General features: G+C 47.0%; 2 protein-coding genes across 3 annotated transcripts in view; both read right to left on the reverse strand.

Annotated features, from left to right (window-relative positions):
* Positions 1-10,549, reverse strand: part of LOC148474097 (cholesterol 24-hydroxylase-like) — a gene marked incomplete at its 3' end in the record, with an annotated part of 54,612 nt that extends 44,063 nt beyond the window's left edge. The window contains exon 1 of the mRNA XM_088459088.1: positions 10,305-10,549. Within this exon, the coding sequence (XP_088315214.1) occupies positions 10,305-10,459 (155 nt within the window). The remainder of the gene's footprint in view (positions 1-10,304) is intronic.
* A 14,294-nt stretch (positions 10,550-24,843) lies between these two features.
* Positions 24,844-25,645, reverse strand: part of TTC8 (tetratricopeptide repeat domain 8) — a 55,676-nt gene continuing 54,874 nt past the window's right edge. For both annotated transcript variants that reach the window (XM_088459093.1, XM_088459092.1), the window contains one exon: positions 24,844-25,500. In XM_088459093.1, coding sequence (XP_088315219.1) covers positions 25,384-25,500 — 117 coding nt within the window. In that variant the 3' untranslated portion in view covers positions 24,844-25,383. The remainder of the gene's footprint in view (positions 25,501-25,645) is intronic.

Genomic DNA, 25,645 nt, shown 5'->3' on the forward strand with positions numbered 1-25,645 from the left:
ACTCGGCACTCCATACAAGTGGCTGTGCTGTGTCCATACAAGTGGCTGTGCTGTGACCAGAGACTCTGTACTCCATACAAGTGGCTGTGCTGTGTCCAGACTCTGTACAAGTGGCTGTGGTGTCCAGAGACTCTGTACTCATACAAGTGGCTGTGCTGTGTCCATACAAGTGGCTGTGCTGTGTCCAGAGACTCTGTATTCCATACAAGTGGCTGTGCTGTGACCAGAGACTCCGTACTCCATACAAGTGGCTGTGCTGTGTCCATACAAGTGGCTGTGCTGTGTCCAGACTCTGTACAAATGGCTGTGCTGTGTCCAAAGATTCTGCACTCCATACAAGTGGCTGTGCTGTGTCCATACAAGTGGCTGTGCTGTGACCAGAGACTCTGTACTCCATACAAGTGGCTGTGCTGTGTCCAGACTCTGTACAAGTGGCTGTGGTGTCCAGAGACTCTGTACTCCATACAAGTGGCTGTGCTGTGTCCAGACTCTGTACAAGTGGCTGTGGTGTCCAGAGACTCTGTACTCATACAAGTGGCTGTGCTGTGTCCATACAAGTGGCTGTGCTGTGTCCAGAGACTCTGTATTCCATACAAGTGGCTGTGCTGTGACCAGAGACTCCGTACTCCATACAAGTGGCTGTGCTGTGTCCATACAAGTGGCTGTGCTGTGACCAGAGACTCTGTACTCCATACAAGTGGCTGTGCTGTGTCCAGACTCTGTACAAGTGGCTGTGGTGTCCAGAGACTCTGTACTCCATACAAGTGGCTGTGCTGTGTCCAGACTCTGTACAAGTGGCTGTGGTGTCCAGAGACTCTGTACTCATACAAGTGGCTGTGCTGTGTCCATACAAGTGGCTGTGCTGTGACCAGAGACTCCGTACTCCATACAAGTGGCTGTGCTGTGTCCATACAAGTGGCTGTGCTGTGATCAGAGACTCTGTACCCCATACAAGTGGCTGTGCTGTGTCCATACAAGTGGCTGTGCTGTGTCCAGAGACTCGGCACTCCATACAAGTGGCTGTGCTGTGTCCATACAAGTGGCTGTGCTGTGACCAGAGACTCCGTACTCCATACAAGTGGCTGTGCTGTGTCCATACAAGTGGCTGTGCTGTGTCCAGAGACTCGGCATTCCATACAAGTGGCTGTGCTGTGTCCATACAAGTGGCTGTGCTGTGACCAGAGACTCCGTACTCCATACAAGTGGCTGTGCTGTGTCCATACAAGTGGCTGTGCTGTGACCAGAGACTCCGTACTCCATACAAGTGGCTGTGCTGTGTCCATACAAGTGGCTGTGCTGTGATCAGAGACTCTGTACTCCATACAAGTGGCTGTGCTGTGTCCATACAAGTGGCTGTGCTGTGATCAGAGACTCTGTACTCCATACAAGTGGCTGCGCTGTGTCCATACAAGTGGCTGTGCTGTGCCCAGAGACTCCGTACTCCATACAAGTGGCTGTGCTGTGTCCATACAAGTGGCTGTGCTGTGATCAGAGACTCTGTACTCCATACAAGTGGCTGTGCTGTGTCCATACAAGTGGCTGTGCTGTGATCAGAGACTCTGTACTCCATACAAGTGGCTGTGCTGTGTCCATACAAGTGGCTGTGCTGTGCCCAGAGACTCCGTACTCCATACAAGTGGCTGTGCTGTGTCCATACAAGTGGCTGTGCTGTGTCCATCCATTCCAGTGCTGCTGTTGCACCTGTCCAGTGCCCATCTGCTCCAATGTAAAAAAAAAAAAAAAGGAAAATTTTCTGTGACTCCGCAGGCTATACCCCACTGTGTATCCATAATGTAACAAGTACTGTGACTCCGCAGGCTGTACCACACTGTGTATCCATAATGTAACAAGTACTGTGACTCCGCAGGCTGTACCCCACTGTGTATCCATAATGTAACAAGTACTGTGACTCCGCAGGCTGTACCCCACTGTGTATCCATAATGTAACAAGTACTGTGACTCCGCAGGCTGTACCACAATGTGTATCCATAACGTAACAAGTACTGTGACTCCGCAGGCTGTACCACACTGTGTATCCATAATGTAACAAGTACTGTGACTCCGCAGGCTGTACCACAATGTGTATCCATAATGTAACAAGTACTGTGACTCCGCAGGCTGTACCACAATGTGTATCCATAATGTAACAAGTACTGTGACTCCGCAGGCTGTACCACACTGTGTATCCATAATGTAACAAGTACTGTGACTCCGCAGTGAGTGGAGATTTTCTACAAAAGTTAAAGTAAATAAAAAAATAGTACTATTAATTAAATAAAAACAATATAAAGTGCTAAAGAAAAAAACATCTAATAAAGGGAAAGTGTGGTGCAGAAAAACATAAAATTGCTAACATGCCATTCACCACACTCAGTGGCAAGGAAAGGTTGAGGCCTTAGTCTTTATTTATGAGTGGTGGTTCTGCTAGTGTAAATGAGGCATCTTTCTTTGCCTCTCATGACGATACAAGACCTTTTCACTCAGAGTCTAGAAGAGGTGTAAAGAAATTAAAACCACTTATGCTGGGTACGCACTGGCCGATATAATGGCCTAACAATTGATCGGCCAAAATATCTGGCGCCCGTGGGCCAGTGTGTACAGACAATATGTCTGTGAACCGCATCGTTCAAAGACATATCACAATGGCGTCACAGGCCCCTTCCGCTGCCGGGGTTTATACAGACGGGTCGCCGGGGCTGGGAGGCTTGCCTGTCTTTCCGGGGGGCTGAGAGCAGGCTCCCGGCCCAATTGGATGGGTAGGCAAGTATGATATATTTATTTATTATAGTGTTATAGTGTTCACTCTAGGACCAGCGCAATTCACTGGCAGAGACTGCTGCTCTGCCATTTTCCCCACCCATGGGACCAGGGGCTGGCTGGCAAAGTTTAGCCTGGGGGGCATGCTCATGCCACTGGCCCATGAGTGGCAGCCCTAATTTTTAACTATCAAGGTGGTACTCCCTGTAATACCATCCACACATTTATGTAATCAGAATTAAAAACAAAATGCTTGATTCTTGGAATAAAGCATTTGTTTAATGCAACACTATGGGGTCAATCCTATAATGTGTGTAGCGTGCGAGTTGCTGTTGCAATGGCGTTAAAACGCCAGCAATGGACCGGTACCTCGCACCCTTAGCAGCCCACTCCGAGCCCAAATTCCCTGAATTTTGCTCAGAGCCCTATGGAGCTGCGAGCAAAATTTAGCGAATCTGGTCTGTCGTAAAGAGCGGCCATTGCCGCGATGACTTGCACCGGCGATATCATTGCGCCTAATAGGATTGACCCCTTTACCTCCCAACATGATTATCCCTACTATTTACTAAATGTAACTCGCAGAGACAGCGGTAGTGATAACTGTTGTCCCAGAGAGTTGCTTCCCCGGCATATCGGAGGAGTCTTTCGCATTTTGCTGCAAGGGGATGAGCCTAATGACACCCAGTCCCACCCTCATCTACAACCTGCAGCTCCTGTATAGTAAGTGTGTGGGTGTAATGTGGATTATATACATGCGTGTTATAATATACTGTACAGCAGTGGTGGATTTTGCCTAGGGGCTGCGAGGCTGCAGTCCCCCCAGTAAAATTTGTCATCTCAGTGTAGTCAGTGCAGTCCATGACTGCACTGACTACACTGTGACAGTGGCTTCCTAATGGAAGCGCCACCTGCTAGTCACATATACAACAGGCAGTCTCAGGGGGAAGTGTCTCCTTGTCTCTGCTTTTCTGCCAGCCCTACCCGGCTCCTTGGGGCTGCGGATGATGCAGCCCTTTGGAAGCTGGTGACATGTGCATGGAGCGGTGTGCGAGGTCCTGGCGCCTGTCAAATTGATTACGCAGCAGGAGTCGGGACAGTCACCAGGCTGGGGTGAGTGATTCTCGGTGGTGGCAGCCCCCCCTCATCTAAGACATAAGAGCCGCCATTGCTGTACAATATATATATATATATATATATATATATATAGTCCAATAAGCCCGGCACTCCAAGGGTTAATTGTTATTGACCTGCTGCGGTGCACATCCAGGGAAATGAAACCCTTGTATAAATAGTAATCAGAAGGAGGCACTCTGCAGACTTTCATCAGAATAAAACTAAGTCCTTTATTCCATTCCTACGGCGTTTCGGGGTTACCCCCCGTCTTCAGGGACAAGCAATACAGACTGACACACAACATAGACAAATATATACACAACACATATGCAATTAAAACATGGTTATCATACTCACCTGTGTCACGCTGCCGCCTGAGGACCCGCTTCCTGCTCCGGCTCATGTGTCCGTCGCGTACCCGGTGACGTCATCGGCAGCGCGGCACAGGGAAATGATGCATCCTCTCTGTTGCCAAGCAACATGAGTACTCCTGAGACAAAAAAAATCACAAACACGTTAAAAACGGCACTATATATTTGTCTATGTTGTGTGTCAGTCTGTATTGCTTGTCCCTGAAGACGGGGGGTAACCCCGAAACGCCGTAGGAATGGAATAAAGGACTTAGTTTTATTCTGATGAAAGTCTGCAGAGTGCCTCCTTCTGATTACTATATATATATATATATATATATATATATATATATATATATATATATATATATATATATACATACATACACATACAGTCAGGTCCATAAATATTGGGACATTGACAGAATTTTCAGATTTTGGCCTCTATTCACCACCACAATGGTTTTGAAATGAAACAAACAAGATGTGCTTTAACTGCAGACTTTCAGATTTAATTTGAGGGTAATTACATCCAAATCTGGTGAACGGTGTAGGAATTACAACAGTTTCAATATGTGCCTCCCACTTTTTACGGGGCCAAAAGTAATGGGACTATCAACTCAAAAGCTATTTCATGGACAGGTGTGGGCTATTCCCTCGTTATTTCATTATCAATTAAGCAGGTAAAAGGTCTGGAGTTGATTCTAGGTGTGACATTTGCATTTGGAATCAGTTGCTGTCGACTCTCAATATGAGATCCAAAGAGCTGTCACTATCGGTGAAGCAAGCCATCATTAGGCTGAAAAATCAAAACAAACCCATCAGAGAGATAGCAAAAACATTAGGTGTGGCCAAATCAACTGTTTGATGCATTCTTTCTTTTTAAGAATGTTCCAGAGAGCTCAGCAACACCAAAAGACCCGGAAGACTACGGAAAACAACTGTGGTGGATGACAGAAGAATTATTTCCCTGGTGAAGAAAAATCCCTTCACAACAGTTGGCCAAATCAAGAACACTCTCCAGGAGGTAGGTGTATATGTGTCAAAGTCAACAATCAAGAGAAGACTTCACAAGAGTGAATATAGAGGGTTCACCACAAGATGCAAACCATTGGTGAGCCACAAAAACAGGAAGACCAGATTAGAGTTTGCCAAACAACATCTAAAAAAGCTATTACAGTTCTGGAACAACATCCTATTGACAGATGAGACAAAGATCAATTTGTACCAGAGTGATGGGAAGAGAAGAGAAGGAAAGAAACTGCTCATGATCCAAAACATACCACCTCATCAGTGAAGCATGGTGGTGGTAGTGTCATGGCGTGGGCCTGTTTGGCTGCCAATGGAACTGGTTCCCTTGTATTTATTGATGATGTGACTGCTGACAAAAGCAGCAGAATGAATTCTGAAGTGTTTCAGGCAATATTATATGCTCATATTCAGTCAAATGCTTCAGAACTCATTGGACGGCGCTTCACAGTGCAGATGGACAATGACCCGAAGCATACTACAAAAGCAACCAAAGAGTGTTTTAAGGCTAAAAAGTGGAATGTTATGCAATGGCCAAGTCAATCCCCTGACCTGAATCCGATTGAGCATGCATTTCACTTGATGAAGACAAAACTGAAGGGAAAATGCCCCAAGAACAAACAGGAGCTGAAGACATTTGCAGCAGAGGCCTGGCAGAGCATCACCAGGGATGAAACCCAGCGTCTGGTGATGTCTATGCGTTCCAGACTTCAGGCTGTAATTGCCTGCAAAGGATTTGCAACAAAGTATTAAAAAGTGAAAGTTAGATTTAGGATTGTTTAGTTTGTCCCATTACTTTTGGCCCCTTAAAAAGTGGGAGGCACAAATAGAAACCGTTGTAATTCCTACACCGTTCACCTGATTTGGATGTAATTACCCTCAAATTAAATCTGAAAGTCTGCAGTTAAAGCACATCTTGTTTGTTTCATTTCAAAGCCATTGTGGTGGTGAATAGAGGCCAAAATATGAAAATTCTGTCACTGTCCCAAGATTTATGGACCTGACTGTGTATATATATATATATATATATATATATATATACATACATACATACATACACACACAGTATTTACATATATACTGTATCTATGTGTGTGAGTGTAGACTGTATAGCTTTTTTCTCACCTTGTGAACTGGATGGGGGTCGGCCATGCTCTGACTGCAGTTCCTTATGGCTCCTCTTCAGTGGCGTAACTAGGGGGGGGGTCGGGCAGGGTGCGTGCCCTGGGTGCCGTGGAACCAGCGGCGCGGGGGGTGCGCCGGCCACGGTCCGGCCTGCCCTAGTTAGCCACCAGTGTAGCGCCGACCGCAGTGAGTGCGGTCACCGCTACACATTTACACAGGACCGGCGCTAGGCTTCCAGCGCCAGTCCTGTGCTGCACAGCTGAGCCCGTTCCCTCCCCCTGAGCGCTTGCCCAATAGCGCTAGGAGGCGGGCTCAGGCTGTCATAACACATGCATCGCCGCCAGCGCTGGCGGCGATGCGTGTGTTAAACAGCAGCCAATGAAAGTCAGATAGACTCTCATTGGCTGCTGCAGCACCCACTGCAAGAGCCAGGCTTCCGTCCGGCTCCTGCAGTGAGTAATGGGACAGACGTCATGACATCATGACGTCTCTCCCATAATGCTGAGCGCGCCAGCCCGGGAGGACTGGCGGCGGCGGGAGTGGTGTCGCGGACTGGAGCAGCAGCAGCGTGGATTGAGGTAAGTATATTTTTATATATATATTTTTTTTAAACCTGTCTGCACTACTGGGGGCACAACGGGGGAGGGGGGTGGCTACTAGTGGGGGGACCTCTACTGGGGGTGGGGGCACAACAGGGGAGGGGTGGCTACTACTGGGGGCACCATTATTGGGAGGACCTCTACTGGGGGGGGCACTACTGGGGGCACTTAATCGGGAGGGGGAACCTCTACTGGGGACTACTACTTGGGGGGGGGGGGGAACTACCACTGGGGGAATTATAAAAGGGGCCTACTACTAGAGGCACTGCACTGGGGGGACCACTACTGGGGGCAATAATAGGAAGGGCCACTACAGGGGACACTGGATAGGGGGGATCACTGCTGGGTGCCTGCATAAGGGGGACCACTACTGGGAAAACTGCATGGGGGGGGACTACTACTGGGGGCACTATATAAAGGGCACTGCATAAGGGGGGGGGGACTACTACTGGGGGCACTATATAAAGGGCACTGCATAAGGGGATACTGCTACTGGGCGCACTGCATTGTGGGGACTGCTACTGGGGGCACTGCATAAGGGGGGAACACTACATGGGGCACTGCATTTGGGGGGGCCACTACTGGGGGTACTGAGTAAGGGGAACCAATTGGGGGCTGTATAAGGGGGACCACTACTGGGGATACTGTATAAGGGGTACTACTATGGGCCTGCATAAGAGGGACCACAACTGCATACTGGGGGTACTGTATAAGGGGTACTACTGGGGTTAAGGTGCATATGGATAGGAATGTTCAGCGTGAAAATAAAGGGGTGTTTCATGTTGACACACCCCACTTTTAATTGACCACGCCCATTTTTTTTGCCGCGCGCACATCGGGGGGAGCTCCCTTTTCAAATTTGCCCTGGGCTCCAAATACCCTAGTTATGCCACTGCTCCTCTTCTTATTGATGTGTAGGAAGCCGAGTCGTTGACATAGAAGGACTAGTAGGCTGGGACAGGAGGAGGAGTGCTGGGTAATAGGCATAAGAGGATAGCCAGGGCCAGGAGGAGTAGGCTGGGACAGGAGGAGGAGGGGGATTGCTGGTTAGTAAAGGAGAGCCAGGGACAGGAGGAGCCAGGGACAGGAGTAGTAGGCAGGCACAGGAGGAGGAGGGGTGCTGGGTATTAGAGGAGAGTCAGGGTCACGAGGAGCCAGGGACAGGAGGGAAAGAGCTGTAACTGGGACAGGAGTAGTAAACTAGGACAGGGCACAGGAAGTCAGGTATCACCACCGTTTAATCAGGTGTCCGTAGAAAGCTGAAGGAGGCGTGGCCAATTCATGGGAGGCGTGGCCACGCCCCCTGGGGGGGAAGCTTTTTTGCACTGCACAAATCGAGGAGGGGTTGGGGTGCGCGCGCGATCATTGTGATCACTACCCTCCACTCCCCCCACAGACAGAGGAGACTGCTCCTGCTTAGTAGAACTGAGCAGTCTCCCAGTACATACAGATAGATACTAGGTAGGAGGGGGGGGCGGTGTCAGCCCCCCTCTCGGTGACCCTTCGGCTGAGCATTAGAGAGAGACACTGACTCAGTGACGGGACTGCTGGAGCCAGGCATGCTGCATGACATTGCCGCTTGCCTTCAGACAGCAGGTAGGGGGGAGAAGAGACTCAGACCAGAGACAGCGGATCAAGTGGGTCGGTGCACTATTCCAAAGCATTGCCAAGCGTAGCCCATTCTGCAAGGACCAGTGGCCAGCCCAGAGTGTTAAAAATGGGACCGGCCCGGGGGACATCTGTCACCCTGCCACCTGGCCCAGCCCGCCTCTGCGTGGGATACTGCGGCCTTCGGGTGGAGGACAGAACCTGCAGGCTGTTTCAGTGGGGCGTCGCGCTGGAGGTCAGGGTGCTTTCTGCCCTTCAGAAATATGGCAGGGCGCGGCACCCCGCTGAAACAGCCTAGCGGGAACGCTATATTAAGAGATAGAGGGGGCACTCCATAGTACACAATACAATGTATTTATAAATCATTAATAAACAGGTCATAAAATGCGTACCACAGGTGACAGTCACACAGTAAATACCACAGTTTACACAGATAAAATTAGCATGTATGGCAAGTACAGCACAGCATCTTTCAACATCAAGTCCTACCGTGCCAAATTACACCCCTATGTATTTCATCACTCAAACTTTGTCCTGATGAAGTCTTAAGGTGCCCACACACATACAGACTTTTCATCCAATTTGGCCGATTTCGACGAATCGTGACGACAGATCATGTAAAAAATGGCCAAATCGTGAGTTTCTACACTTGATCACGATGCCGATGCGCGTCCCCGCTCGTCGTACATCGCATCTTCAGATCTGCCGTGCTGTAGGGCAGATTAGCCAATCTGGGATACAATGCACTGGCTGCAAGATAGATCTTAAGTCAGATTGGACATTTTTAACTCCATATCGTGACCACGACTGCCTGGGGAGAGTTCAGGGAGAGTTCAGGGGAAATCGTGTACATTGGCTGATTGGGAGCAAGTCGGTATGTGTGTGGGCACCTTAACTGTAAGAAATGATTTATTTTGATATATATGTATCATTTTATCTGTATTCAGAGCCTACAACAAAAATGTAACGGTTAACTCAGAAACATACACTGTGATAACATACAGACTGACAATACGTCACCAACAAGGCATCAAAGGGCATTGGACAAATGAACGATAACAGACAGAGGGGGAAGGAGGGGAGGAACAGGGGGCAGGGAAGGGAGGTACCTCTGCAGAGTGCTGGAGCTTCTCTTACTGTCATACAAATTACTAAAGTGTCAACATTTTGACCTCTAAGTCAGACGTTCCCAAACTTTTTTGAATCACGGCGCCCTGGAGTATCAGTATTGTTATCACGGCACCCTGGAGTATCAGTATTGTTATCACGGCACCCTGGAGTATCAGTATTGTTATCGTGGCACCCTAGAGTATCAGTATTGTTATCACATCACCCCTAAGCCAAACGTTTGTTATTGAGAAATTCAGAAAAAATGTAGTAGTGAAGTAAATTGTGCTTATAGGTCATCCTTAGGCTCAGTTATGTGGTGAGGACAGGGACGTGCTTCTGTATGTCCACATATTTACATTACATTGACCATAAATTATTTGATTTGGTGCTGGACCACCAACCTGGGGCACCCATGCAAGTGTCCCGAGGCACCCCAGGGTGCCACAGCACAGTTTGGGAACCACCGCTCTAAGCACAAACTCTGTTCCCCATAAACATTTGTTCCAAAAATGACACTTGTATGTGTGTGTGCGGGTTAGATCACAGTTTTATACTTTTTAAAACAATTTCAGAAACCAGCGAACACCTGGTTCATAATGATTCTGTTACTGACCTGGATCGCGGGGGGCCTGGGATATGGTCATACTTCATGTGTACGTACTTCACATAGGCACAGTAGATAAGAAAGGCAATGAGGACCCCACTGCACAGCAGCAGGAACAGAGAATAAGCCCAGGAGATGCATACAGACACTGCAGGACTCCACATGGTAACAATGCACAGGTTCCTGTATTTCCCTGGTCTGTGACTTTCTGTTGTGTACGCACCCAAATACCAATCCAGGGACCTTTGTCTTCCTGGAACTGGATGTTTATGAGATATCCCAATATTCCTAGAGGTTCTGGATAGGAGATCCCATACTGCCACCTTGTGGCCACACAGCCCCTGTAATCCACATTAGTTTATACTAGTGGACACTATCAAACACTTACATAATAATACAGCCCTAGTGTTTACTAGTTTGTTCCACAAAGTTATTTCAGAGTTGATTTATGACACTGAATTGACTACTATTATTTGAAATAAAGCAACACCCATGTAACACGTGGAATCATTCCCAGAACAGTCCCTCTCCCTAAGGCCGGCAGATGAGGGGGCAGGGATTTGGCAGCCTCCCAGTGAAATGACTGTGACACACTAAGGAGGTTCTTTTAGTCAACGCACTATAAAACTGAAAAACCTGATTTTGAGCTTTTAAAATGCACCAATGTGGATTAATCTACAGGGTGGTCCATAAGTGTGGAAAGTTATGGTAAGGAAATATTAATCCAGTGTCTACACATATGATATGGGAGGGGGGGAAAACTTTTCAGGGTATGTCACTAGTATGGTGGCCATCTTGAAGTCAGACATCTTGGATGCAAGTCTATTTTTTTTTAATTGGGAAGGTAGTCATGTGACATATCAAACAGGTGCAGAATTGTATAAGAAAAACAATGGGGTTCTTCGTTTTAACATATCTTTATTCATTCTCGGGTTTTAACAAAGTTTATAGTGTATGTTGGAGGAGCTGTCCCCCATGTTGCCGTGTTACTGCGATTCCCTATTCCCATTCCTGATGAACCCTGACCACCATGTCTGGCTGAGTCTGAGCACAGGCATCAACAATTCGTTGTTGCAGATGATAATGATCTTGTATCCTCACAGCATAAACACGTTCCTTCAGGTAACCCTACGTTGTGGGCTCTATGAAAATGACGCCAGGACAGCAGTTGTTGTTGCTTCATCTGTAACAGTTTTTGGTCGTCCACTTTTTGGTTTATCTGTAACTGATCCAGTTTCTTTACATTTGGCAACTGCACTGTGAGTAATGGGTGGCCTAATTGGGTAATGTTGGTTGAAATAATTTGCAATAGCCAGGGGCGCTGCGTGGCGGGCCTTTTACTGATTACCTGGGCCGAAGCACACACAAGTAACCGTTTTTTTGGTTTCTTACCTTTCTATTACAAAAACAACTTACCTCTATTAAATTAAACTAACTCCCAGCCACCATGCCGCGGCGGAGCTAATGGTTTCCAAGCCTGTTGAAGGGTGAGAGCCTCGTTAGAGGATGACATCATAATCGCACGAGACTCTCACTCTTCACTAGGCTCCAGGAGACGGGAGACCACAGAAAGGAAGGCTGGGCCGGGTGATCCTGGGCTCTGTGTGGTGTTAGGGTGTTTCACTGAGGGGAGAGCAGAGTGTGAAGGTGCTGCAGTTTGTATATTTTTAGTGCAAATAGTTTTTCTTAGTTTATAATAAACAAATTTACAAAAACAATTTTGGCTGTATATATCAACCAACAGACACACAGAAAGTAGAAACATCTAAATACAGAGTAAAAAAAAAAAAAAAATCACTGAGTCATACAAAATAGTTTCTAAATAAATCAAAACAAAATCAGAGCAAAAAAAAAAGGGTGAGGGGGTGGGGGGTGAACAGCTCCAAATCCCACAGTGAACAAAAGAGAAAGAAAATGCAGTCCGCCTAGAACCACTTCATTGCCCAAACCAATTGGCCGAGGACGAGAAGGATCCACAAACCATAAGGAGGTATTAGGAAGGGTGAGATGCGATAATATACCCTTAGGTCTTCGAGTCCTTGAACTCCAACCAGCGGAACCAAGTATCCCTGAAAACTGGATAGTTCCCATCCACAGAAGATAAAATATCTTCCATGTCCATATAGAAATAAATGTTGGTAAACCAGTCCCTAACTGTTGGAGGAGAGGAGGAGCACCACCTTACCGGTATGACTGATTTAGCAGCGTTGTTTAGGTGACATAACAGATTTTTTTTATATCTCGAGGTAGGGACAAGGGACAGATGGAATACCCAAAACAACGGGTCAGCAGGAACCGGTTCTCCTATAATAATAGCGGAAAGTCTAAGAACCTCTGACCGAGAAGGGTGCATTGCCACCATATGTGAAATGGTTGCCAGGGGCTTTGGAACACCGCCAGCAAATATTGGGCACACCAATCCCCATCTTGGAAAGAGTATCCGGACACCTGTACCAATGGGATATTCACTTGTATTGGGTCTCCCGAACACCAACGCTAGGTGAGAAAACATGTGCAAAATTAAATATTTTAGCCCAGTTGGCCTCCCCCACATTCCTACCCAACTCCAGATCCCAAGTTTTAGTGAAATGTGGAAGAAGGAGACTCGCATCTTCTGAGAGAAAATTGTATATCAACGAAATGGTATGAGAGGGAGCAGAGGGGCCAGCACATAGGAGTTCGAAAGGCGTTAGAGTGGCATGAGGGGTGCTGGAGGAGCTAAGAGAGTGGAGGAAACGGTGCACTTGAAGATATCGCCAGTATTCTCCCTGAGGTAGGTTCCATTTGCTCTGTATATCAGCAAATGATGCAATCTTGCCCCCATTCACCAGCTGTCCGATTTCGGAAGAGGCCCACATCTAACCAGCAACGAAAAGCTTTAAGATCCAGTCCAGGGAGAAAATGAACATTTGAAAGAAAAGACAAGTATGGGAAAGTCATAGATGAGATGGAGGGACTCTTACGAAGAGACCTCCAACAGGATAGCGTAGGGCCAATGGTAGGATGGGAAGAGCTGGGGGGGGGGGGGAGCAATGGGGCTATGAAAATAAAGCCTGTCTTTCTATCTGAACCCATTGCTTCGGCGTATCAGTTCTAGACCATTCAAGTATTCTAGTCAGGAAGCATGCGTGGTAATACCCCTGGATACTGGGAAGCCGGAGGCCACCTCTATTTGTTGTCCTGTAGAGCAGATCTATTTTAAGACGAGGTCTCCCCCTCCCCACACAAAGGGTCTCATTCAGACCCGGTCAGAAGCGCCGATGCGCTCGCAACCGAGTCGATGGCATTGCGCGTGCGCAAGCCCCAGAGCGAGAAACGATATTGCTCCGGAGCTCTCTACAAAAGGGGCGGCTGTCGATGTTGAACGACAGCTCGCCCCGTTTTGTATGTGGGCCGGGGGGTGGTTTAAAAAACTGAGGCGTTCCTTAAGGAACGCCTACCGTTTTGTGGGCGGCCGCACTGACATCATCAGTGATGTCAGTGGGGAGCATCCTGCTTGATCAGAGCAGGAAGCTCCCTGGGGCTTGCGGTTGCTGAGACCCAACCTTAGGGTCTCGTCGCAAGCCCCATCGCGACCATCAACCTGGTCGGTCGCTAAGCTGTGGGTGGTAACCCACAGCTTAGCTAGCGACAAGGAGGCCACACTAAAAAAAAGAAAGCGGCCGCCCTCATTCAGAGAGAGCGATCGCTTCTTGCGACCGCCTCTGAATGAGGGCCAGTCCCTAATAAGGGCCTGAATATCCATAAACCATCGCTGGGGTATCTTAATAGGTAAAGTTAGTTTGCAGAAGATACAGAATTTTTGGAAGAGTATTCATTTTTAAAATGCCTAATCTCCCGAACCATGAAAAGGGACTAAGCTCTCCAAGATCGCAAATCTGAACGTATTCTGGCTAAAAGGGGAGTGAAATTAGCTTCAAACAAATGACCAAGGTCTCTAGTAATGACAACTCCGAGATATTTTAATTGAGGCATGCCAGGCAAAGGGAAAAGCAGATTTAAGTCCTGCTATCATTTGAGGCGGAGAATAAATATTTAAGGCAATTGATTTGGTATAGTTAACCTTAAAATTAGACAGGTCACCAAATAGCCTAAACTCTTGTAGGAGATTGGGTAGGGAAGTAATCGGGGAAGTGATAGTGGCCGGTAAATCATCGGCGAAGAGGGCAAATTTATATTCCTGATCCTGTAGAACAAAACCAGAAATATTGGGGTTTAGCCTAACAGACCGTGCCAAGGCCTCCATACAGAGGATAAAAATCAGGGGTGACAACGGCCAGCCCTGTCTGGTACCGTTGTTAATAACAAAGGACTCAGAGAGGGAACCGTTGACTTTAATCCTGGCTGACGGGGAGTGGTAAAGGGAAGAGGGTACGTTGAAAGAAGACAGGACCCAGTGCCATATGTCCCAGCACACCAGCCATGAAACCCTAGTCAATGTAATCAAACGCCTTCTTGGCATCAGTGGACAATAATATCGCTGGGACCTTAAATGTGGAGATATGATGAATAAGGGCAAGGATCTTAGAGGCGTTGTCCCGAGCCTCTCGACCCGGAACAAATCCAACCTGATCGCTATGTATGATAGACGGGAGGAACACTTTTAAACTATTTGCAAGAAGTTTTGCACAGAGTTTGATATCAACATTGAGGAGGGAAATCGGCCGGTAGCTGGGACAAAGGGAGGGGTCCTTGCCCTCCTTAGGGATCACTGTAATGTGGGCCTCTAGGGACTGGCTAGAGAAAGGGGACTGTTCAGAGACCGTGTTAAAGGCCTCCAGTAGTAATGGGAGTAGTCTATCCTTAAAGGCCTTGTAATAGGTTGTAGTAAAACCATCGGGGCCTGGGCTCTTCCCAGTAGGGGTAGATTTGATAACCTCCTCTAATTCAAGCATGGTGAAAGGCCTCTCCAACTCCTCACACTCAAGTTTAGCCAGCCATGGGAACCCTACTCTAACAAGATAGTCACTAATGGCCCTCTGTCTCACCAATGGATCGGGGTAGGATGGTGAAGTAGGGAGATTGTAAATGGAAGAGTCTAAGGAACAGAATGCTGCTGCAATCTTGTTGGTGTCGTGAAGAGCCAGACCCCCTCCATCCTTAATAGAAGGTATAAAAGAGAGCCCTCTGTGCACGGGCTAACATTTTCCCGGGTTTGTTGCCCCATTTATAATATCTGCTACGGCATTTCCTAAAAGAGTATTTAACTTTATCAAGGAGGAGTGTATTCAATGCCGTGCGTGCAGCAGCCAGCTCCACATAAATAGCAGAAGAGAGGGAAGCCTTATGGGTAGACTCCAAATTCAGTATCTTCTGCAACAAATCCTCCACCTGGCAAACCCTTTGTTTTTTCAAGTAAGAACCCAGCTGAATGCATTTCCCCCTAATAACACATTTATGTGCTTCCCAAATAGTAAGCCCCGACACATCAGGGGTTACATTATACTCAATGTACCCGTCAATAGCCTCTGCAAGTTGGGATTCATTGAAACACCAAGTTCTACAAAACGGGTCAGAGACCCCTAGAGAAGGATCCAACAGGACTGGAGCATGGTCTGACCAACTTATCGGACCTATGGAGGCATCCCGCACTAAATGGAGAGATCTATTGGCTAACAATAAATAATCTATCCTTGAATAGGACTGATGTGGGTGTGAGAAGTGAGTAAAGTCTCTATTTGTGGGGTGAAGGATACGCCAAACATCGGACAGCTGGTGAGTGTGGAGAAGACGCCTAACCTTACGTGACGTGCGAACTGGGAAGGCAGCAGGACCAGAGGACACATCTACTTGGTGGTCTAGGGCCCAATTCAAGTCCCCGCCAACCACCAGGATACCTTCTAGAAGAGAGGCGACTCTATCAAATATCTTTTCAAGGAAGGCTGGCTGACCCTGGTTAGGGGCATAGATATTGACAATGGTAAATACTTGGGTAAATACAGTGCATTTAACTAGCAAACACCTCCCCTCCTCCAATCTATGGGCAACCACATTAGACACAGGAAGATGTTTAGCGAACAAAATCGCCACTCCCTTAGATTTAGATTGTGTAATTGCAATAATGAACTGTGGGGAAGAACTGATTGCTAATGCGAGAGGCAGAATCAGAATGGCAGAAATGGGTCTCTTGTACGATGTCTGCCCTTTCGGCATGAAAGGAACGTAGGGCCTGCCCGTATTTCAGGGACATTTGGCCCCCTGGCAATAATAGAAATTATTCTAAGGGAGGCAGCCATAGATCAAAAAGAAGGACACAAATAAAAGGCTGTAGGGGACCGGAGCTAAATTAAAAAAGAAAAAAAAAAAGTAGAAGAAAAAAGGGTAAAACAAAAAAAAAAAGTAAGAAAAAAAAATTACTATTTGAAATATACATAAAAACATTAGCAACCTAGAAAAACCACATCTGGACAAGAAGGGGACCACCAGGGTGACCATGTCATGGAAAAAAAAAATCTGTTGTGGGGGGCACACTAGGGGGCAATAACTTCGTCATCCTGGACAAAAACAAATTAGCAATAAGAAAAAGACAGTGCTAACTGCTAAATATCTGACATTAAACGTAACTAAAGAATAGGACAATCCTCCACTAGGGAGAGATTGCCCTAATAATCTAACAGAGGGGCAACACGGGTGAAAAGGGAACATGGCCGGAGCAGCGGCATAATTAGGTGAGAACCCATATAAGGAAACTAGTAAACAAGGGACAGCAGGACCAGGGAGTACTGCCGACAAAATTCAATACCAATAATAGATATTCGCTCTAACGGCTAGTCCTGGTGATTAACCCACTAAGGACCAGTTTGACTCACAATAATAACATCAAAATATACAAAAATATAAGAAGATGCAGTAAAGTTATAGAGCAAAAAAGTATACGGCAAACCTGCAGTAGTTCACGGGGGGGGGTCAGACTCACGGGGGGAAGCTTCTCCTCTAGACTTCTTCTTGGGGTGCTGAACTTGTTCCCAGCGGGCTCTTATCGGAAGGTTGGGAGGTAATATATTGGGAAGAGAAAGAGCCTGCCAATCAGGAAGAGTTATAGTTTCTAGTCCCAAAGCTGAACAGAAATCAGGAAGATCCGAGGGAGTCTTGAGATTGAGAAGATCGCCATTGTGTGAAACCTGAAGAGAAAGTGGGAATCCCCATCTATATTTAATGTCCTTCTTGTGAAGCGCTTCTGTAAGGGGCTTCAATAATCTACACTGCTGAAGCGTACGCCACGACAGATCCTGGAATATCTGCAGGCGAGTACCATTAAATTCTACATCTTCCAAGTTGCGGGTCTTGCAAAGGAGGTCCTCTTTCTGCGAGAAGTAATGAATCCGGCATATCACATCGCGTGGACGTTCTGACGCCGGACCCTTCGGACAGAGGGCTCTATGGGCTCTATCGAATTCAATGGAATCTTTTGGGTCCAAATCCAGGATTTCCCCGAAGATCTTATTAAGGACATCTATAAGGCCCGAAGGAGGAATATCTTCTGGAAGGCCTAGGATTTTAATATTATTTCTGCAGTCCCTACTGTCCAAGTCATCCAGCTTATTTTGCATGGCCCTCATGTCCAAGGATTGTTGCATGATCGTCTCATGAAACAGGGATAGTTGCGAGTGTACAGCATCTCTGTCCTCTTCCATAGTCAGTACACGGGAGCCTAGATGGGTGACCTCGGCGGCTTGTACTAGAGAGATCTGTGTTTGCAGAGACTCATGGAGCCGAGATTCAAGCTCTTGCATGTCCTGCTCGGAAGGGAGCGACTTCACATGGGACAATATCTCAGTGATTTCACCCCATAGTTGAGGCATATGATCTTGAATATCGCTTGCGGCAGGGGCAGCAGCCATGTGCTTTGAGGGACTGGAGATGGCCCCTTGCGGAACCTCAGAGGGGTCCGTACTGTGGGAAATGGATAAATAGGAGGGCAAATTCAGTTGGGTGGTACAGTCTCGTGGATTTCGGGGAGTCTTACTCTGCGACCCTTCCCCTGTCTTGCCCATCAGAACAGTGGATAGAAGTTACATAGCAAAAGAGCCCTGCGGATAAATTGGATGACGAAGATTACATTCCCGTTAGTGGAGCGGCATAGCGGACAGGGAGTGCTTACATGAGGTCCCGGGCTCAGTGGAGTTGAAGTCACATTAAAGGGCAGCCGGGGGAGAGGTCGAGGAGTATGTTCCTAAATGGATTAGTCCAGACCGTGATCCGGCAGTGGCAGAGCACAATAGAAAGGCAGGCAGGTAAAGAACTGTAGTGTCTTCAATTAGCCACAGGTGGGAGCTCCAAACCAGGAGAAGCAATAAAGCTATCCAAGTACAGGAAATGTTTATGTAGAAGTAGCCACACTGGGAGCCCTTCAGAAGCTGACTACTGTGCAGGGCAAACCTTGGAACTTGGCAGGGTAGTATATGAGGTAGGGGAAGTGAGACTGCAGGGGGGGCCTGTTGTCACAAGCAGCAGGGGGAGAGTCCAAGGGATATCCCCAACCTAGGGGGTGTGTATCTGTATGGCAGCTTGTACCTGGAGCAGAGAGGTGGTATAGGCTCAGGGCAGCCTCCTAATGGATAGCTGGCTTCCACAAGATGGCAGGCGGGTCCCGGGCTCCCCACCACACGGGTATGGTGCTCCCTCCTAGACGGGCCACACGAGAGCTTCTCCTTGGCCCTGTATAAGAACCGGAGGGAAGAGGCAGGCGGTCAGTGGCGTCTGAGGTCATGCGGAGGAAGAGACCGCCAGTAGCAGGATGCAGCAGCCGGGATATTCAAATCGAGGCCATGGCTTCACCTAGCCGTAGGCCCCCGGCTGGACGGGGAGCTGCAGAGATTGCCAGAGCATGGCGGAGGAGGACCAGCCGACCAGTGACACCGGCAGCAGTGTATCACAGGTTTGGGGGTAGGGAGGTCCCCCGAAAACCGCCTTAACATCGGCGTGGCTGCGGGAGCTGATGGAAGGCACATCCGCTCTCTGCAACAGCCAAGCCACACCCTTTTGTTTGTATATTTTTCATTTATAAATATAAAAAATGCATCCATCCTTGTGTGTGTGTATAGAGAGAGAGAGAGAGAGAGAGAGATGCGAGGTCTGTTAAAAATAGCAACAGGCGGCACTCCACGGCCTTTATAAATAAAGAAAGATGACTTTATTAATAAAGCCCGTGGAGTGCTGCCTGTTGCTGTTTTTAACAGACCGCGCATCTCTACATTATCCCAAGGAAGGCACCCTGGCACGATCGTATTGGAATTGCGAGTACCCCTCTACATGTTCTATAATATATATACACAGTGTGGTGAGAGGGGTTGTCTCTCACCTGAATTGCCCACATTCCCGTGGGATCAGCTCCCTCCAAGGGAGTCTAGAGTGAACCCAGTCCAGTTTGCAGCAAGGAAGGTGTTGAACTCCATGTTTTCAAAGTTGCACAGACCCAGCTGCAACTCATCACTGAGCAGCAGAGGAAGAGTTTAAAACACACACCTGATCTCTTTGCCCTGATGCTGTCTAGCGGTCAGGTAGTAGGATTAAGTGTTGTAGTGCCAGGGAAAGGGGCTGGCAGAGCATGGCCAATTGTGGCTGCAAGCCACTGCTGACTGCTAAGCACAAGAAGCGCTGGGATATTTACTTTATTTGTTTACAGTGCAGCCGGAAAGTATTCACAGCACTTCACTTTCTCCACATTTTGTTATGTTACAGCCTTATTCCAAAATGGAATAAATTCATTTTTGTCCTCAAAATTCTACACACGATACCCCATAAATGACAATGTGTAAAAAGTTTTTTTGAGATCTTTGCTAATTTTATTTAAAAAAAAAACAACTAAGAAATCACATGTACATAGGTAGTCACAGCCTTTGCTCAATACTTTGTAGATGCACCTTTGACAGCAATTACAGCCTCAAGTCTTTTTGAATATGATGCCACAAGCTTGGCACACCTATCTTTGGGCAGTTTCACCCATTCCTCTTTGCAGCACCTCTCAAGCTCCATCAGGTTGGATGGGAAGCGTCGGTGCACTGTCATTTTCAGATCTCTCCAGAGATGTTCAATCGGATTCAAGTCTGGGCTCTGGCTGGGCCACTCAAGGACATTCACAGAGTTGTCCTGAAGCCACTCCTTTGATATCTTGGCTGTGTGCTTAGGGTCGTTGTCCTGCTGAAAGATGAACCGTCGCTCCAGTCTGAGGTCAAGAGCGCTCTGGAGCAGGTTTTCATCCAGGATGTCTCTGTACATTGCTGCATTCATCTTTCCCTCTATCCTGACTAATCTCCCAGTTCCTACCACTGAAAAGCATCCCCACAGCATGATGCTGCCACCACCATGCTTCACCGTAGGGATGGTATTGGCCTGGTGATGAGTGGTGCCTGATTTCCTCAAAACATAACGCCTGGCATTCATGCCAAAGAGTCCACTCTTTGTCTCATCAGACCAGAGAGTCCTTCAGGTGCATTTTGGCAAACTCCAGACGGGCTGCCATGTGCTTTTTAATAAGGAGTGGTTTCCGTCTGGCCACTCTACCATACAGGCCTGATTGGTGGATTGCTGCAAAGATGGTTGTTTTTCTGGAAGGTTCTCCTCTCTCCACAGAGGAATGCTGTAGCTCTGAGAGTGACCATCAGGTTCTTGGTCACCTCCCTGACTGGGGCCCTTCTCCCCCGATCGCTCAGTTTAGACGGCCGGCCAACTCTAGGAAGAGTCTTGGTGGTTTTGAACTTCTTCCATTTATGAATGATGGATGCCACGGTGCTCATTGGGACCTTCAAAGCAGCAGACATTTTTCTGTACCCTTTCCCAGATTTGTGCCTCAAGACAATCCTGGACTTCATGCTTGGTGTGTGCTCTGATAATCACAGTCAAGTGTGGGACCTTATATAGATAGGTGTACGTCTTTCAAAATCATGTCCAATCAACTAAATTTACCACAGGTGGACTCCAATTAAGCTGTAGGAACATCTCAAGGATGATCAGTGGAAACAGGATGTACTTGAGCTCAATTTTGAGCTTCATGGCAAAGGTTGTGAATACTTATGTACATGTGATTTCTTAGTTTTTTTTTTAATTAAATTTGCAAAAATCTCAAAAAAACTTTTACACATTGTCATTATGGGGTATTGCGTGTAGAATTTTTTAAGGACAAAAATTTATTTATTCCATTTTGGAATAAGGCTGTAACATAACAAAATGTGGAAAAAGTGAAGCACTGTGAATACTTTCCGGATGCACTGTATTTGTGTTATGTGTCCAGGCCTAAGCTCATGTATGCTAAAGTGCAGTGTCTGCTGCAATAAAAGACACTGCTTTACTGAGTACCTGCCTGTCTGAATTCTCATTTCTACACCCCATTACACTATATATACAGCCATGGCCAAAAGTTGTGAGACTGACAAGTATTGGTTTTCACAAAGTTTGCGGCTTCAGTGTTTTTAGACCTTTGTGTCAGATGTTACTATGGTAAACTGAGGTAACATTACAGCATGACATAAGTGTCAGATGTTACTATGGTATACTGAGGTAACATTACAGCATGACATAAGTGTCAGATGTTACTATGATATACTGAGGTAACATTACAGCATGACATAAGTGTCAGATGTTACTATGGTAAACTGAGGTAACATTACAGCATGACATAAGTGTCAGATGTTACTATGGTATACTGAGGTAACATTACAGCATGACATAAGTGTCAGATGTTACTATGATATACTGAGGTAACATTACAGCATGACATAAGTGTCAGATGTTACTATGGTATACTGAGGTAACATTACAGCATGACATAAGTGTCAGATGTTACTATGATATACTGAGGTAACATTACAGCATGACATAAGTGTCAGATGTTACTATGATATACTGAGGTAACATTACATAAGTGTCAGATGTTACTATGGTATACTGAGGTAAAAGTGTCAGATGTTACTATGGTATACTGATGTATAATTACAGCATTACATAATTGTCAGATGTTACTATGGTATACTGAGGTAACATTACAGCTTTATATAAGTGTCAAAGGCTTTTATTGACAATTACATTAAGTTTATGCAATGAGTCAATATTTGCAGTGTTGACCCTTCTTTTTCAAGACCTCTGCAGTTCGCCCTGGCATGCTGTCACTCACCTTCTAGGCCACATACTGACTGATGGCCGCCCATTCTTGCCTAATCAATGCTTGGAGTTTATCAGAATTTGTGGGTTATGTTTGTACACCCGCCTCTTGGGGATTGACCACAAGTTTTCAATGGGATTAAGGTCTGGGGAGTTTCCTGGCCATTAACCCACAATTTTGATGTTTTGTTCCACGAGCCACTTAGTTATCACTTTTGCCTTATGGCAAAGTGCTCCATCATGCTGGAAAAGGCATTGTTCATCACCAAACTGTCCTTGGATGGTTGGAAGAAGTTGCTCTTGGAGGATGTTTTGGGACCATTCTTTATTAATGGCTGTGTTCTTAGGCAAAATTGTGAGTGATCCCTGTCAGGACTTTGACTATTTCAGTACATAAAGATAAACTACACTTGCCGAAGTTCCATTGTGGTCGTTGGAGGATCTATCCTGGTTGCTGGCGTTCAATACATGCAGTGTGCAGAGAGTTAAAGTGATCATCTGTTTCTTAGGTGTCATCAGGTTGTTGGATTCCTTGATTGCTTATTATTCCAAACGTGATTCTATTTGGGTCACATGTCCTGAACTTCCTATGGATCACAGACCTCTAGTATACTAACTATGCCTCATTGTCTGTGCAACGTTACTTTCAGGTCTTCCTTGGACTCCTGCCAGATCCCCGCTGTGACTGGTGTGTGCTGTGGACCTCGCTACATTCCTGCTCGTGTTCCGGTTCAAGTTCTGATACAGGTTATCAGCTGCACTACAGAGCTCAGCACTGCCATTGTCTTTCCGATGTTATCCTGCTCTATTACTGCTATTCCATTCTACGCTACACTATTTGGTTTACTTGTTATAATTGACTCATACGGACACTGGGGTTACTTCTACAGTTGTCAACTTCACCGTTAGTCTATCCTCATCGGAACCCCATCACATCGCAGGGCTCAACCCTGCTCCGGACCTTCATCCTGCCGCAGGGCTCAACCCTGCTCCGGACCTTCATTACGTTGCAGGCCTCAACCCTGCTCCGGATCTTCATTCTGCCGCAGGGCTCAACCCGGCTCTGGACCTTCATTACGTTGCAGGGCTCAACCCTGCTCCGGAACTTCATCAAGTCTCAGGGTTCAACCCAGTTCCAGACCCTCATCACGTGTCAGGGCTCAACCATATTCCGGACCCTCATCACGTCTCAGGGCTCAACCCAATTCCGGACCCTCATCACGTCTCAGGGCTCAAGCATGTTCCGGATCTTCTTTACGTCTCAGGGCTTAACCTCGTTCTGGATCTTGTTACATCTCAAGGCTCAACCCAGTTCCGGACCTCCATCGCGATACAGGGCTCAACCCTGTTATTGACCTCCATTCTATCCTGAGGCCCTAGCCTCATGTCTGACAGTTTTTATTCTTGAATAAATTCTATTTACTTTTATTTCGTGCTAGTGATATTTCATGAAAAGGTCATTCCTAAAACCACCTCAGTTCATACTACCTAGTAAGCCTGACTCTTCACAGGAGTCTCAAGTGTCTGTAGCCGTGACAGTCAGACTCCCTTGTCTGAGAAGCAACCCCACACATCAATGGTCTCAGGATGCTTTACTGTTGGCATGGGCAGAAAGGAGGGTTTCTGTGAGCCACAGTGCAGGACACATGCGCGGTGTGACTCTGTACTGACACAATCAGGACACATGTGCGGTAGGAAAAAATTTGCTCCAATAGATCTGACACCAGCAGAGTCAGAATTAGGCGCACAGTAATTAAATTAGTGGATATATACCATCAGGGATGGACTGGGGCTGTAGTTCAGCCCTGGCAGACAGCCCCTGTCTCTGCCCATCGCTAACGCCACCCCTTCCCTCCCCGAGCGCATAACATGTATCAACAGCGTGGGGTGGAGGGCGGGCGCACTACTGCCCTCCTCGAGCCGGCCCGGAGGCCATTTGCCAGAAGTGCCCGGTGGCCAGTCCGGCCCTGTATACTATAGACATTGCTACCAGATAAATATTTTAGTATTTGAGAGCAAAACAATAGAATGGGCGTTATGAAGAAGTGAGTAAGGTGCGTATACTATAGACATGTACATAGACAAATTGTTATCCTGAGTCTTAAAGCTCAATATTGTGTTACTCCTAATAGAGGAAAAGAAGTTATACTTTGCCTTTATGCATTATTAATGCTCATTAAACCCTCTGAGATAGAAATGACGGCTTCCACGCTCTATAATGGGCTTGTACACAATCATTCTGAGTAAATGGCTTGTTTGTCGTTCTATTCCCTTAGTGTGAAGGAAGCTCTCATGAATGATTTAGCAGAGCTTCCGCTGTGATGAACCTGTGTACGGTGTATTTCTGCTATTCCCCCTGTGCAGGAGGGGGGACGCCACACTCAGGCTGGAGCCACTCATGGGCTCAGGAGCTGGCCAGGATCCTTATTATAAAATATGGCAGGCGGAGACATTGCAGAATACTACAATGCTTTATTCGCTATATACAGACATACATTGATGAGATCACCAGCAGACTTACATAAAGTGGTAAACCTTACAGTGGTAGAAGTGGCTGCAGGGTCACGGCATACATAGGGTAACAATGGGACAGAGCCAGCGGCTGTGCATTCGGGATCCTACACGGCTCAGTTATTGCTGCATAAACGGCCATCACGTCACCATATCAGTACATGGGCCCATGGGTACTGGACAATAAAACAGGAGATCATCAACATGTCTATTCTTTGCTTACACACAATAAATGTCACAAGTTAGATACAGACAATGGGGAATAATAAAACGCTGAACTTTCTGCAATGCCCTTTTATACCACCATGCACTATATCATCCTACACATGGCATGTGTCCTGCAAGACACCATACCTAGAGGGGAAGGGCTGCTCTATGTGTGTAAGTGCTAACACAATGGTCCCTTATCACGTCCTACCCTGTACACTGCTGGTAACACTACATAGCGGCTGTATGACCAAACTCGGGGCCACAACCGGCTTCAGATTGCTGCAAAATGCTGCCTCAACTTCTTCATGAGCTGCTGAGTCTCCACGTGGTCGGGGAAGGCAGACTCTGACTTCTGAGCGGCAACGTAACTGCTCTGGAGGTCTCCGATCTGTAAGGTAAGGTCAGAGATAATGGAGGGAGTGCAGGTGCATTGGGGACAGTATATATATTACAGGCTCTTATGGGGGTGTCACAGTTGTCACCATGTTGATGGGAGCCCCAGGCATCAGTACATATTGGAGGGGGGGGGATTC

The sequence above is a fragment of the Taudactylus pleione genome, unplaced genomic scaffold (genome assembly GCF_031769625.1).
Source record: "Taudactylus pleione unplaced genomic scaffold, aTauple2 ptg000894l, whole genome shotgun sequence".
NCBI classification, from domain to species: domain Eukaryota; kingdom Metazoa; phylum Chordata; class Amphibia; order Anura; family Myobatrachidae; genus Taudactylus; species Taudactylus pleione.